This window comes from Aquarana catesbeiana, linkage group LG03 (assembly GCF_042186555.1).
Source record: "Aquarana catesbeiana isolate 2022-GZ linkage group LG03, ASM4218655v1, whole genome shotgun sequence".
Classification (NCBI taxonomy): Eukaryota; Metazoa; Chordata; class Amphibia; order Anura; family Ranidae; genus Aquarana; species Aquarana catesbeiana.
Window position 1 is genome coordinate 189,603,263 of NC_133326.1, and position 15,512 is coordinate 189,618,774.

General features: G+C 42.3%; 1 protein-coding gene across 1 annotated transcript in view; it reads left to right on the forward strand.

Annotated features, from left to right (window-relative positions):
* PRKAR2B (protein kinase cAMP-dependent type II regulatory subunit beta) overlaps positions 1 to 15,512 on the forward strand; it is a 188,438-nt gene that overhangs the window by 52,091 nt on the left and 120,835 nt on the right. The window contains exon 2 of the mRNA XM_073619660.1: positions 13,403 to 13,438. Within this exon, the coding sequence (XP_073475761.1) occupies positions 13,403 to 13,438 (36 nt within the window). The remainder of the gene's footprint in view (positions 1 to 13,402; positions 13,439 to 15,512) is intronic.

A 15,512-nucleotide genomic window follows, 5' to 3' on the forward strand; every position in this document is an offset into this window, starting at 1 on the left:
AACATTGGAGCCTCACTGTGCCCCCATTGCAGCCTCACTGTGCCCAACATTACAGCCTCACTGTGCCCAACATTGCAGCCTCACTGTGCCCAACATTGCAGCCTCACTGTGCCCATCATTGCAGCCTCACTGTGCCCAACATTGGAGCCTCACTGTGCCCCCATTGCAGCCTCACCGTGCCCAACATTGCAGCCTCAGCGTGCCCAACATTGCAACCTCACTGTGCCCCTTGCAGCCTCACTGTGCCAACATTGCAGCCTCCCTGTAAAAGTGTAGCTGCTGACTTTTAATAAACACACACTCACCTGTCCCACGGTCCATCGACGTGGCTGCCCAAACCCTCGGTTCTCTCCCTCTCCTCTCCCCGGCATTACTGTGGGCACCCGGCTGTGACAGTTTGCAGCTCCACAGCCGGGTGCGCATTGCACATGCGATCTGAGCGGAAGTGGGAGCGGGTACCCATCAAAACTAGGTACCTGTCCCTCCCTCCCAAATTTTGGAATAGGAGGGGGGAGGAGCACTTAAAGCGGAACTTCCCCTTTTGGGTGGAGCTTTGTTTTAAGGGCTCTGTGCAGGGAAGATCAGCATCCGAACCAAGAGAACTGGAGGCTGATAGACTGGAGGGTAATATAAGGCATTACAATTACATTTAAAGTAAAAGTTTACCAGTGTAGTGCATTATATTTAAAATGATTATATCCATGAAAAAACTTGCAGCCTTTAGAACTACTTTACTATAAAAGATTTATATTCCCTCTCCACTCTTCATGTAGCTTCATATCTGACTCTGTATGTCAGTATAAAGTAACCCCTTATAATCATGATTTTTTGCTGTTTTTGTACTATAAAGGGCTCCTTTTTTTAACCCCATCATGACAGGTGATAAAAAAAGCATGTTTTTTAAATTTGTTAGTGTCTGCCCAGCATAAGTGACCACAAGGGCAGGTAGTTTGTATCAAGCTACCTGCCTATGACAAGGGAGTCTGTCATTCAAAATATTATATTACAGTCCTGTCTGAAAATCAGCAAAACAGTGTTTTAGGTCTTTGTTTAACATTTTCTGTCTGTTATTGTGGATTAGATATAGTGGATTAGATATTTTGTTCCTCAACCATATAGCAGGTCATTTATATCTACTACTGAATATAGATATTCAAGAATAACCCGTCTTCCTTTTAAATGTACATATTAACTAAATTATACACCAAACTTTTCTTTGAGATTTCTATCCGATTAATCGAAACAATAATCGGCCAATTAATCGATTATGAAAATAATCGCTAGTTGCATCCTTATTCACGTTCCATGCAGGTCTGGGGGTTGCCATGGCCTGTCTTAGATAAGACGCCTGACTGACTACTAAAACTGGAGCAGACAGAATCTGGAGCAACTGTGCACAGTAACCAATCATATCTTATTCAGTTTACACCGTCCATGTCATGTGACTGCTGTGAATAACTTTCATATCGGTCACATGATCAGGAGCCTACCTCCTGGCTCCTTCTCAGAAGCTGCAACCTAGAGTTGCCAGTGACAACTCAGTCATGCCCTGTACACACAGTTGGATTTTCCGTTGGAAAATGTGTGATAGGACCTTGTTGTCGGAAATTCCGACCGTGTGTAGGCTCCATCACACATTTTCCATAGGAATTTCCGACACACAACGTTTGAGAGCTTGCTATAAAATTTTCCAACAACAAAATCCGTTGTCGGAAATTCTGATTGTGTGTATACAAATCCGACGCACAAAGTGCCACGCATGCTCAGAATAAATTATAAATAATAAGAGACGAAAGCTATTGGCTACTGCCCCGTTTATAGTCCCGACGTACATGTTTTACGTCACTGCATTCGTAACGATCGGATTTTCCGACAACTTTGTGTGACCGTGTGTATGCAGGACAAGTTTGAGCCAACATCCGTCGGAAAAAATCCATGGATTTTGTTGTCAGGATGTCCGATCAATGTCCGATCGTATGTACAGGGCATCAGTGTGCTGGGAGCACACATTGTGCGCTCTCTCAGGTGGCTGGGCATTAAAGCTCACTTTTCTGTCCACCCCATATATGCGTGATTAGCAAGAAGTTAAACTTTACAAAAGAAAGATAGAAGCTGATTGGCTACTATGCAAAGTCTTAGATAATTCCCCTCAATGTGCTTTCAATTTCACATAAAATCAGAGAAAACAATGCCTTATTTTTTTGATACTTAAAAGAGAAGTAAGGGTTTTTTTTTCCCCCTTTTATACTTACCTAGGTGGATGCAGCATGGGACCGATGCTGCATCTGTCTCTCTGCGTCTCTACACTGAGAACCGAGCCATCCAGCATCGTTGATGGCTCGGAGATTCCCGAGAGGAGGGCTGCTGACTGTCAATCAGCAGCTCTCCTCTCTGCTCCTCCACGCTCACTGGAGCTCTGAGCTGTGGAGGGGCGGGGAGCGGGTGTCTCAGTCTCTCAGAGGCTCGCTGGGAGGCTGAGACAGGCATCAGGCCAGGCACCTGGCGAATTCAGACTTTATTGTCATGATGACACGGTGCCTAGACTGATTCCAGTGACGTCAGCAGAGAGCAGACTTCAGTCCACTCTCTGCTGAAAGCGGGGGTCACAGTAGTGCAAAACGAATTGCACTCCTGTGACCCATAAGAGAAGCCCAGCCAAACAAGCTCAGGCTGGACTTCTCATTTAATGTATCCCCTGTACCTTTCTGTTATCTAATAACATTTTTGTAAGAGAATATTTTACTTCTGTTTTAAAATGATGTACTGAATGACCACAGATTTATGTTACGTGGATTGCATGTTGTATCATGATGACTCATTAGTGTTAATGCCAACATTCAGGCTACATAAACTGGGAGGGCTTTGAAAGATGAAGGTGTTATAGTAGGAGGATATGACTGATGTAATACACTTGATCATGCAGTTGTGCAGTAATCTCACTATATGTGGTTTCAGGAAGCCAGTAAGGTTACCTGGGATCTGGTGAGATATGTGAACTACACAGAGAAAGATGCCACTGCTTAAGTGAACACAATCTACTAGTGAACATGCAACATACAAAATATAACACATGCACGGAACGCGTCATAGCTGTTCTCTAGCACCTCTAATATTTATCCTCTCCTTGGAACCCTTCCTGTGTACAGTATGGTTAGACCTTGGAATCCTGGGCTACCGGAAGGCCTCTGGGGTGCATAAGGTGATGGCTTTTGCAGACGATCTGATCTTTTTGACTGACCCAATGGTGTCTCTGCCGAAGCTGTTACATTCCTTACAGACATATGGCACACTGTCCAACTTTCAAATCAACCGGTCAAAGTCCTCTGCTCTTCCCATCTTGCTAGATCAGGCCATGGTTGATAGTCTCCGTCCCCCTTCCCTTTCCGATGGGTGCCTGATGTTATCCGCTATTTGGGAGTTAACATTACCTCAGACCCGGCTGCCCTTTATTAAGCTAATTTTGATTCACTGCTTACACGAGTGAAAGCTGATCTATTACACTGGCACACGCTTACCATGACATGGTTCGGTCGCTGTAATGCCCTGAAGATGACCTTACTACCTTGGATCCTGTATTTGATGCAGGCAATCCCTATCCTTCTGCCTCCCTCATTTTTCTAGTGCAAATCCTCCCTATTTTGTGAGTTTGTTTGATCCCATCGAAAACCACGCATCCAGCTCCAGCATCTTCCTAAAAATCGGGGTGGAGTGGGACTGCCTGATGTGAGGGCTTACTACAGGGCGACTCATCTCACAAGGTTGGTCGGCTGATACTGTCATGCAGAGGCTAAGCACTGGGTGGCTATGGAATTGGAGGATTCAGGCAGTACGGCAAAAAGTTGGCCGTGGATCTCCTCGCTGCTTCCAAGATCACTCAGTGACCACCCCATGTTGGGAAGCACCCTGAAAATATCTAGGGCAGCATTCCGTAGCACCTTGATCTCTCCTCTGCCCTCCCCTATGATCCCTATCCTGGGCAATCCAGAGTATAAGCCTGGTCTCCAGAACCCCAATTTCTTCGGTTGATGTCCGGCAGCCGTGCTCATCTTTGGGATTTCTTGGGGTAGATGGCAAACTTTCCCCAGCCACGCTTGCCTCTGCAGTCGACACTCCCTTAGACTTCTGGAGTGGTCTCTAGTTTCGACATTTTCTCCGTCAATGCTCTCAAGCTCCAGGTATCTCTCGTCAGCTCACCGATCTGGAATGTCTGTGTCATAAGGAGGAACCAATTCATCATGGCCTCTCTATCATTTACGCTGCCTTGACTCGGCCGGTGCCTGACTTCTCTCCTACATTCCTCTCATGCTGGGAGACTGACCTTGATATGCAATTTTCCGACTCGCAAAAGGAAAAAATCCTTTTACGCAGAAATCCTCCATAGCCACTAAGGTGCAAGAAACCATCTATAAGATGGTACTATGTTGCACATCTTTTGGGACTGCCCGAAAATTAAACCATTCTGGCAAGAGGTGGCCTGCACTCAAACATCTGACCAATGTTGATCCAGCTGACAATCCCACGGCATGCTTGCTGCACCTCACGCAACGGCCCATTAAAAAATACAAGGCCTCTCTCACCATCCAGCTACTGAATACGGCCAAGGTGTGTATTCTCCTGTGCTGGAGGTCTGTGAATCCGCCCTCGAGGTCTTTTTGGTTCTCTAAAATCAATGAGCTTGGGGACATGGAGGACCTTACAGCCACCTTCCACACTCTGGAGGAGTCCTTGCATGACACATGGAGACCATGGCAACATTTAGTTTTCACTGACGCATATCTGCAGGGGGGCTCGCAACACAGGTGATTTTCTCTCTGATTTTTGCAAGGCTCTGGGTGAGAGAATGGACACAGCCAAACAGTAGGTTTCAGCCCAAATCATTGGCTGAAATCTACTGCCAAACTCGTGTGGTGTCCAAACACAGCATGGGTTGGCAGGGGTTGTACGCATGCGCCAAAGCAAGCCAGCAATGTACATGTAGGTTGCTGTGCCTTCACCTGTCAACAGCTCGCAGTATATTTACTGTGAGTGGTCGGCAGAAGGTTAATCAACACATAGGGGGTATCACCAGGTGCGGATCAGAGTGATCTCAAGAGATTGCAGCTGCACCAAACACCAAGACTAAAATCTGGGTTACACTGGTAGAATTTATATATATTTTTTTCCCTTTTATTGGTTGAACTAGACGGACTAGATGGAGCATTTTCCGTTCAAATAACGTTTATTTGTTTTCCACAGGAAAATCTGAAGGAGCAGGATGGAATATTTTTCTCGAATTTACGAATTTTTAATAGTGTATACCGTTTTTGTTTGGTAGAGTCTATTCATTCCAAAGTTGAATGTTAAAGACTAAGTTCACCTTTAATTAAAAAATAATAAATGCACATATTTTTGCTGGTAAAAAAATGTGCATTTATTTTTTTTTTAAATAGGAGCCTGCAAGTTATTTCCCCCAGGATCTAATGATTGTGTGTGCAATGTCAGGCTCCTGCACACACTGCCTACTCTGTGCCCATACCTCTGTGCAGGTTGTCATTTTCAGAGCTGTAGACCGTGTGAATAAATACAGGTGTGCTGATCAGTGCACTCACAGTTCATTTAAATGATAAGTCTGGCGCAGTGGCAGATGGGACTTGTAGTTTATTCATTCACGGATGTGAATGAATGATGTAGCTGTGCAGGCAGAGCCCTGCACAATGGTGCCCTTATCAAATTGTGACAATGGGTGCAGGGAGAAGAACCCCCACCCACTGTCACACTGAGGGGAGGGGGGCGGACTAGAACATGTTACATGTTACACCCTAAATATGGGTATAATATGTAACATGTTCTAAATGCTGGACTTAGCCTTTCAAAGCCAACTAAAATGAAATTTGAATGTTCTGATTATTTTTTAAAGAATTTTCTTTTAAAATCCTACTAGTATATACCCAGCTTTAATTAACATCCTCCTGAGTAAGATGGCATGCTTATCCCTGGCAAATTACAGTAGGGTCGTAGTGATTGGTTTGAAAAAAAAATGTTGGTTTACCAACTATAATGTAACCATAGGTTTTATACAGGAAACTGTAAATAGTATCTTAAATGTCTGCCTTCTTAATTAAACTGTTTATGATGCACACAAAAAATAAGTTGAAGGAAAATTTGAGACTTTTTTAGCAAACAAATGTTTCAGATTTTATACTGAATCCTCCTCCGCACTCAGCCACAATTAAAAGTTAAAAAATCAAAAGAAATGTGAATATACCAAAATAAATAAATCCATTTTTTAAGGGTAATAAATAAATCCCTTAGTGTGCTGCTGCATTAATCCCCCTAAAAAATATATATAAATAAAGAATCAATCAGAATCCTCAATGCAGTGTGTCACCTCAGTAATCTAAAGATCTGTATATGCTGATGTCATTAAATACTGATGTATTATTACAACTATGAACAATACTCCCAATTATCAGTCAAATATCAACCAAAAATTATGTGTAAATAAATAAAGTCCAGTGAAATTAGTCCATCCAGTGTCCAAACGAATAATAAAGTGAGTATAGTCTTAAAAAAAATGTGATATCCACCCAATAATGTTCACAATTACTAATTAATTAATTAGCATGTCAGAGTGAGAGGAAAAATTCTGGGGCCACCATTTATGATTAAATTTGAATTCATAAGCTCCACATGATTTTCAAGCATCATCTGTGTACAATTAATGGCATCATAGCTTTACGCTGTTTTACATGTACACACAATTTTGAGGCTTAATATATAAGATAGTTTTTTTCTCATCTATTAAAACTTACAAAAAAATAGACATTATATTGCGCTAAAATTAATGTTAGCGTATTTTACTGAAAATACTGAAAATAAAGATTTGAGAAACATTTGTGCAAATATTGTGCAATATATAAAAATTTGCAAGTGCCAAGCTTATTGTCTACCGGTACACAAAGGAAAGATAAAGAATGCCAGGCTGGACTAAGAGTAAAAATGATGGTTATGGTCCTGATTAGTGCAGGGGGTGGGCAGGGGCCTACCAGGTGTGTGCTGACATGCAGCCCTCAGGAAAAGTAATGCTGGCCATACACTATACGAAAAATCGGCTGAAATTGTGTCATTTAGACAGTTTTTCGTTCATTTTTCGGCCAGTTAATGGGCACAAAATCGATAATGGTTTCTGAGCCGAAAAAACGAAGGACAAGTTTGGATATTTTCTGCCGAACGAACGATTAATTGAAAGGTTAATGTGTTTCCCGTTCAAACTGTCTGCACTAGGTATATGTAAAAAAACAAACAAAAAATGGATTCATTTATGTCCACTGAACGTTTTATCGGTCATTACATGATGGCATCGTTTGCGCTCATGGCCGAATGTTCGTTTTTTGAAAATGGGTTCTGCCGATTTTTCCTATAGTATATGGCCAGCATAAAGCTGCTTTCACACTGCAGGGCTTGTAAATGTGCTATGTGTTTTAAAAAAAACGTATAGCACGTTTTAAATGCATTCTGTTAAAATTTAGTGCAACATATCTGAGGTGAATAGCAGGTTGTTAAGGACGCCATTGGGTTCTGGCTCCTTAACAACCAGCTGTTCACTGTTTGTTAAAGATCCTGGCGGATGCCAGCTCTGCTTTTCACTGATTGTTAAGCAGCTGGCACTTACTGACGTCCTTAACAACCAGTGATAACTACATTCATGCCTCCTCCCACTACCTCCTTGATGGTCAGCATGCTCCAGCTCCCCTTGTGCAGGATTGATGCTACCACGGGAGGAGCCATAAAGACCGGGTGGGACAGCCTAGAGCATCGGCTCTGATAATGTGAGGGGGAGGAGAAGGAGGCTTCTGAATCCACTCCTCCACAGGAGCTGGATAATGGTGATCACCATGCGTGGGGGCTTTGTTTGTATATATATCCGCAGTTTGTTAAGAGAGCTGGCATGTGCCGACTCCTTAACAATCAGCTATACCCTGGTTGTTAGGGACATCGGCGGGTGCCTGCTTCTTAGCAACCAGCATCTTTGTGCCATGTGACCCCAAAAATGCACCAAAAAACACACCTGGCGTGCGTTGTTGACGCATTTGTGGTGCGTTTCCCTTTGACTTAAATGGAAGGTTTATCTTTGGTGCGCTTTTGAAAAGATGCAGCATGCAGGACTTTTCAAACCGCAGCAAAGTGAAAAGTCACAAAGGATTTAAAGCAAAATAATTGTGATACCCTTTTGTCACTCTGGAAATGTGCCTTCTCCTGTATTTCCAGCGTGACAAAAGCCTTTTAAGTACTTTCAAAGTCAAAGAATAGCATATTATTGCATGTGAAAAATGAAAAAGTGGCCCAAAAGAGAGGATTTAACCCCTTGTCCTCCCCTGCCACACATTCTCACCTTTCCTTTGGACCCCTCATTTTAAATGTATTTATTTTACATAAATTATACACATGCCTCAAAATAAACCTTTTTCAGTCCGATTTTTGTATCAAAGTTCTACCTCAAAATGAATCAGCGTTTACAAGGTCTCCTTAGATATGCACTTCTGGACATTATATGCTTTTGGTGAGCAGCTGCTGCAGCCTCTGGTGTATAACTGATATCCTATATAGGAGAGAACCACCAGCAATGGGACATATTTAAATTCAGATATCATAGTCCATCCATGCTTATTCAGCTAATTAAAATATTAGCACAGGCAGCTGTGTTTAACTGAAATCTTCAGGGATAATTAACAGACAGTAATACATTCAAATTCCTGGTCCTCTGAAATTTGTAAAGAATGGATAAATGAGGACAGATGCTCTTTCCTATGAGTGCATAGTGAAAGCATCAATAAGCATAGAATATACAACTCCCCTTTACTACTGAGACCATTTATTTTAGCATTCATTTATATGTAAGGGGAGCAGTTTTGCACACAGGCATTGTTGTTTTGCACTATTCTTATCTTAGCAGTCTGGTGATCCTAGAGCACAGGGCCCGCGGGCCGAATCCGGCCCTCCAGGCCATTTCATGTGGCCCTCACACCTCTCCTGCAGCTGCAGGAGAGCTCCAGCCTTCCTCTGGACCTCCTCCAGACCCCTACTTTCTGCTTTCAAGGAATGCATCCAGCTTCTTCCCAGCAGCAGCATAAGGAAAGGGGGTGCTCTGTGATATTAGGGAGAGTAGGGGACTCAGCTTCTGATGGTGGGGTGGCTTTTGACATCTAATGTAAGGGGAGGGGATGCGCTGGACATCTAATCTTACAGATACAACCGGCCCTTTTGAGGACAATCATAATGCTGATGCGGCCCACGATGAAATTGAGTTAGAGGAAGCCTGCTTGTAATATTGGTACACACAGCACCCAGCAGATCTTACATATATGGAAAAAATACCATTACTAAGAAGGTTATCTTAGCCACCAATCATACTGAACCTTACCTTGGAATTGGAAGTTTAAAAATGATTAATAATTCAGGAAGCAGAGAGAGAGAGAGAGAGAGAGAGAGAGAGGAATTTGAACAGTACAGGCTACAGTAAGTACACTCAGGATTCTAGGCAAATGGGATTATACAAAATTCAGATTACAGTAAACAAGGTTAACTTTCTGATTTTAGTGCAGCTGCTGTGCTTACCTAACCACTTCGCCTCATTTTTTCACACACATTAAAATCTTTGGCTAGAAAATATTATATATTTTCTGAAAGCAGAGGCCCAGTAAAAAAAAAGAAAGTAGTTGCAATTGTTTTTGTTGCACAATATGTGCACTATCAAATCTACAGTATATTTTCAGTAAAAAAAATACACTAAAATACATTTTAGTGCACACAAACACAATATAATCTCCAATTTTTATTAGTATTTTGTAGTCTGCATTTGAGCCAGCAGATGAAACTTTAGGCTCTTTTTCATGTTTGCATGCAGGGCTTTCTCGCTGCTGGAGTGGGTTTACGACAACCAGTAACCCACTGTTTATTTATTATGTGAATTTTGCTTCCTTAATTTTTTTTATAATTACACTCCATAGTGTCTCTCTCTCATTTGACCATTCTTCTAGCCCATTTGTGAAATCAGGCACTGATGTGGACGAGAAGGCCTGGATCGCAGTCTCCACTCTAATTCGTCCCAGAGGTGTTCTATGGGGTTGAGGTCAGGACTCTGTGCAGGCCAGTCAAGTTCCTCCACCCTAAACTCGCTCATCCATGTCTTTATGGAGCTTGCTTTGTGTATTAGTCCTCAGTTATGTTGGAATAGGAAGGGGCCATCCCCAAACTGTTCCCACAAAGTTGGGAGCATGAAATTGTCCAAAGTGTCTGAAAAACAACCCCACCCAACCCCCTCCTCCAAATGATTCGTACCATTGCACAAAGCAAGGTCCATAAAGACATGGATGAGCAAGTTTGGGGAGGAAGAACTTGACTGGCATGCACAGAGTCCTGACCTCAACCCGATAGAACACCATTGGAATGAATTAGAGCAGAGACTATCCACATCAGTGCCTGACCTCACAAATGCTCTTCTGGCAGAATGGTCAAACATTCCCATAGACACACTCCTAAACCTTGTGGACAGCCTTCCCAGAAGAGTTGAAGCTGTTATAGCTGCAAAGAGTGGGCCAACGCAATATTGAACCCTATGGACTAAGACTGGGATGCCATTAAAGTTCATGTGCGTGCAAAGGCAGACGTCCCAATACTTTTGGTAATATAGTGTGTGTATATTAGGGGTGTTGAATTTAATCGCAGCATCGATGCACCGCGATTTGGCCGTCTGCAATTCGGCATCGATGCTGCGACTGAAATAATCGATTTTGGGATTTTGGGGTGACGTCATCTGCGCGCTGTGCTGTGCCCTGCCTCTCCGAACGGAGCTAAAAGCAGCCTAAAAGCGCTGTGCCCTTCCTCTCCATATTAAGCCGAACTGAGCCGTGGGCGTTAGCCGCGCCCTCTTTTCCTGCCTACCGCGTCATTCCCAGCCGCGTCGCCATGTGTTTAGCTGGCTGCTACAGGAGAGGAGATATGTGGAGCGAGTGTCCCCAAGTCCCGGTCCCCAGAGTGTCCTCCTCAGCTCACTGTCACACAGGCTGCAGGAGACCTAAGCCAGCGTCCTGCGCTTGTCCCCTTCACAACAGGCTGCTGTGGGCAGTGGGAGACGCGAGCGAGCCAGAAAAATACTGGATGGCCGTGCTTGTCCTCCTCACAGGCCATTGCACACTCTGTCATCATCATCAGGTACTTAAGTCAGACACATATCTGATGCACCATCATGTGCAAATTTGCCAAATTATGACCGTAATAATATAATAAACTTGATGGTGGACCTAAACATTAAAGTGACCATGCCATTTCATTAATTATGGTTTATGAATGTCTTATTGTCTTAGTGATTGATTCACATCACAACGTCATTGATACCTTTTTTTTTGTATGATTTATGGTTTTGCTCATCACTGACCCCACACATGCAGCCATGCATTGCATGTGTGGGGTCAGTGATGAGCAAAACCATAATCATACAAAAAAAAAGTATCAATGACGTTGTGATGTGAATCAATCACTAAGACAATAAGACATTCATAAACCATAATTAATTAAATGGCATACATTGTCGTTTGGGGGGACATTATGGGGACATTGTCTGCAGTCTCTGACCATCTCCTGTACCATGTCCGCAGTCTCTGACCCTCTCTTGTGTCGTGTCTGCAGTCTCAGACCTTCTCCTGTAGTATGTCTGCAGTTTTAGACCTTCTCCTGTAGTATGTCTGCAGTCTCTAACAATCTCCTGTAGTATGTCTGCACTCTCTGTCCATCTCCTGTAGTATGTCTGCAGTCTCTAACCATCTCCTGTAGTATGTCTGCAGTCTCTGACCATCTCCTGTATCATGTCTGCAGTCTTTGACCATCTCCTGTATCATGTCTGCAGTCTCTGACCATCTCCTGTATCATGTCTGCAGTCTCTAACAATCTCCTGTAGTATGTCTGCAGTCTCTAACAATCTCCTGTAGTATGTCTGCAGTCTCTGACCATCTCCTGTATCATGTCTGCAGTCTCTAACAATCTCCTGTATCATGTCTGCAGTCTCTGACCTTCTCCTGTAGTATGTCTGCAGTCTCTAACAATCTCCTGTATCATGTCTGCAGTCTCTGACCTTCTCCTGTATCATGTCTGCAGTCTCTAACAATCTCCTGTATCATGTCTGCAGTCTCTGACCTTCTCCTGTATCATGTCTGCAATCTCTAACAATCTCCTGTATCATGTCTGCAGTCTCTGACCTTCTCCTGTAGTATGTCTGCAGTCTCTAACAATCTCCTGTATCATGTCTGCAGTCTCTGACCTTCTCCTGTAGTCATTTGGGGGCAGTCTGGAGCTCCTCGTTAAGTTGTCTGCTGTGTTTACACTTTGCTACATGCAAGGAGTGTTGTCTTTTTTTAAGAACAGATAAAATAAAAAACAGAGTTCTTCTGACTGCTTCAATTTTTTGGATGAAAACCGATTCATCGAATTGAATCGTGGACAGGATAATCGTAATTGAATCGTGAGGCCAGTGAAGATGCACACCCCTAATATATATATATATATATATATATATATATATATATATATATATATATATCCCCTTATTTTAATAAGTTGTTTATCTTCATCTGCAATGTATTGTGAACATTTTTTCTCTTTTAATTTTGAACATACTTTTGTCACCAGGACCAGCTGATCTGTTAAGATTTTTATGAGTGACATCTGGGTACATTTCAATTTTCATTTGTAAAGAATCTGATGTCAAGCCATATGCTACAAATTTACAGCTTGCATGTTAGATTTCTCTATGCTATGAACACTGTGGGATGTTAAAGCACCAGATTTCCTTGCAGTCCATTAAACTCTACATTCATTTTTACATTTCTAAAAGTAACTGCAACAAGACACATGGCAGAATATATGTTGCATTTGGAATATAAAAGTGCTTTAAGTAAAAGTGCAGTAACCTGTAGGAATAAGTCAATAACAAGTAACCCATTTGCAGCAAGTTAGGCCAAATGCACATGCACGCTTAGCAGCCTCTATGTGCTGAGCTGCACATGCCGCATACAGCTGTCGGTACAAGCCAGTGGCTGTATATGGGTGTGCTTGGGTAAATGCTGCTGACTTCCACACTTTTGCTTTTAGGGAGAAGCGGCGTATGCACTTGCATGGGTAAGCACCGATGCAGAAACCATCAACGTTTACCTGAGCTTGGCTACACACAGGAGCTGCTAAGAATCCATGTGCATAAGGCATTGTCAATGATTAATCTCTCTGTGAAAAACAGGAATTATTACATGTGGGTTATATAAGGAAGCCCTGAACTTATACTAAGTAGTCACATACAGTAATTGCTTTTATTATGTAATATGTAATTTTCTGTTTTCATTACAATTATTAACCACATCTTTGTTATATCTTTCAGCTCCAGTAATAAGCAGATTCTCAAGACGCGCATCTGGTAAGGTCTGATTACATTTTAAATACTATTGTATGTATTTTTTGTCACTCAGTATTTTTTATTATTTTAATACAAATTAATGCTATTTAGTCCTGCATGTACAGTATGTAATTTGCCAGTAGTAGAAGCTCTAGGTGAGCTAGCAATACTCAAATACAACAACCGTTCAGTTTTAAATTGAAATGAAAGGCAAAACATCTGTGTGTGTGTGTGTGTGTGTGTGTGTGTGTGTGTGTGTGTATATATATATATATATATATATATATATATATATATATATATCTTTTTATCACTTAATCTCTGTTCTCAGTTTCATAAGGGGCTTGGAGAGGTGGGATGAAAAAACAGCAATGCACTGATCTTCCCAGTGAATGCCTGTGCAGGGGGGCTTGTCAGCACATGTCTTGGCCATTAAAAAACAGGCAGGCTGTGCTGGGTGGATGTGCTCCCATGTCTTCCATAGTCAGTTTTAAATAGGAAAACAGTGGAACGGGCAGGAACACAAGTACACGGTACAACATACACATATAACGAACATGAAATGTTGGTAAAATACTCTTTAAAGCTGAACTCTGAGAACATGAAGAAAATACCCTGGCAGTGGGGCTTCCCTTGCACTGCAAGGGTTAAATGTTCATATTTTCAATAGAACCAGTAAAAAGCACATTTACTTATCTTATTCCTTGTTCCCATAGGCTCCCTATTCCACGTAGCACCCTCCAAGTTAGGGTATAGGATCACAGGCAAATTTAGTTTGGCTCCCCTGTAGCAAGTGGAGCAGTAATTGATTATTGTAGCCTGCTCAGTGCTTCATACACTGCTGGTCTGAATATCAGAAGGAGGAAATTGATGGTCCTGTGGCATTGTGAGTACTGACCTCAGTTTAGACCTCTAGTGACTGTGTGCAAATCTCTGTCTCCCAGGAGGGCAACTGTCAATAGACTGGAGCACTGGACACTAATGTGATTTTTTTGTGATATGCACATGGACTGAATTTGGCCATAGACAAATCAAAATTTGGCTGGTGATTTCGATCCATGTATGGGCAGGCTGGTTGTACTGAAGTCAATCCATTGATCAACTTCAGTACAACCAGCCTGTCAAATTATTTTCATGCGATCCCTGGCGGCGACTATAGCTGCAAACAGTGATCGTTGTATTCTGACGGCGGGGAAACCTCCCGCTGTCAGAATGCAATAGCTTGTGGGAGGGAGTCAGTGTTGATGGGGGAATTGAGCAATTTTCTTTCCTTCATCCTGTGGTTGAAAGAAAAAAAAAAAGGTTAATGTATGGCCAGCCTTATGCATTTAGAAAATGGAATTAAGTATAATTGATTTGCACTATTAATTTCACTGACTGGAGCACAGTGTTAATAGTATTTTTATATGATTACCTATTGGTCCTCAATTTTGTCTTACATGAGGCCCTGGCGTCATTCCAAAGAGAGCCCCACAAAGCTTAGTGAACAATTCCCCACATAGATTATATTGACATTTTCCCACATACAGAAAGTCCAAGCAGTTTTAAATTCTATCTGAAAGGCCTGATTAACATCCAATTACAAAAAATGCACAATAGGCATGAAAAAAACCTGGTAATTGGGCTACAGCATTGGGGGGGGGGGGGTTATAAAGTTGCTTATGGACAAGACTGAAGCAATTAAAAGTTAACCCAGCCAATGTAGCATAAACAGGTTAGGGCCTTTCTAGGGATTGTAAGATACTATCAGAGGTTTGTGCCTAAATTTGCTACAATAGTAGCGCCACACTGATCTTACCAAAGGGTCCAATCCACCTTTGTGAAATGGAATAAAAAGGCAGAGAAAGCTTTCCAAGTGATTAAAGCAGTATTGTGTAAGGGACCAGTGTTAACCACCCCCAACTCCAGCTAAGATGTTTCACAAATGGATGCCTCTGATGTTGGCCTGGGAGCATACATCAGCTAGAAACTAAATCCTGCAGAGAGGAACTATGCAGTAGCAGAATGGGAGTGTCTGGCCATAAAGTGGGCACTAGAATCATTGAGATTACTTTTTGGGTAGATGCGGATTGATTACAAACCATTCTTCACTATA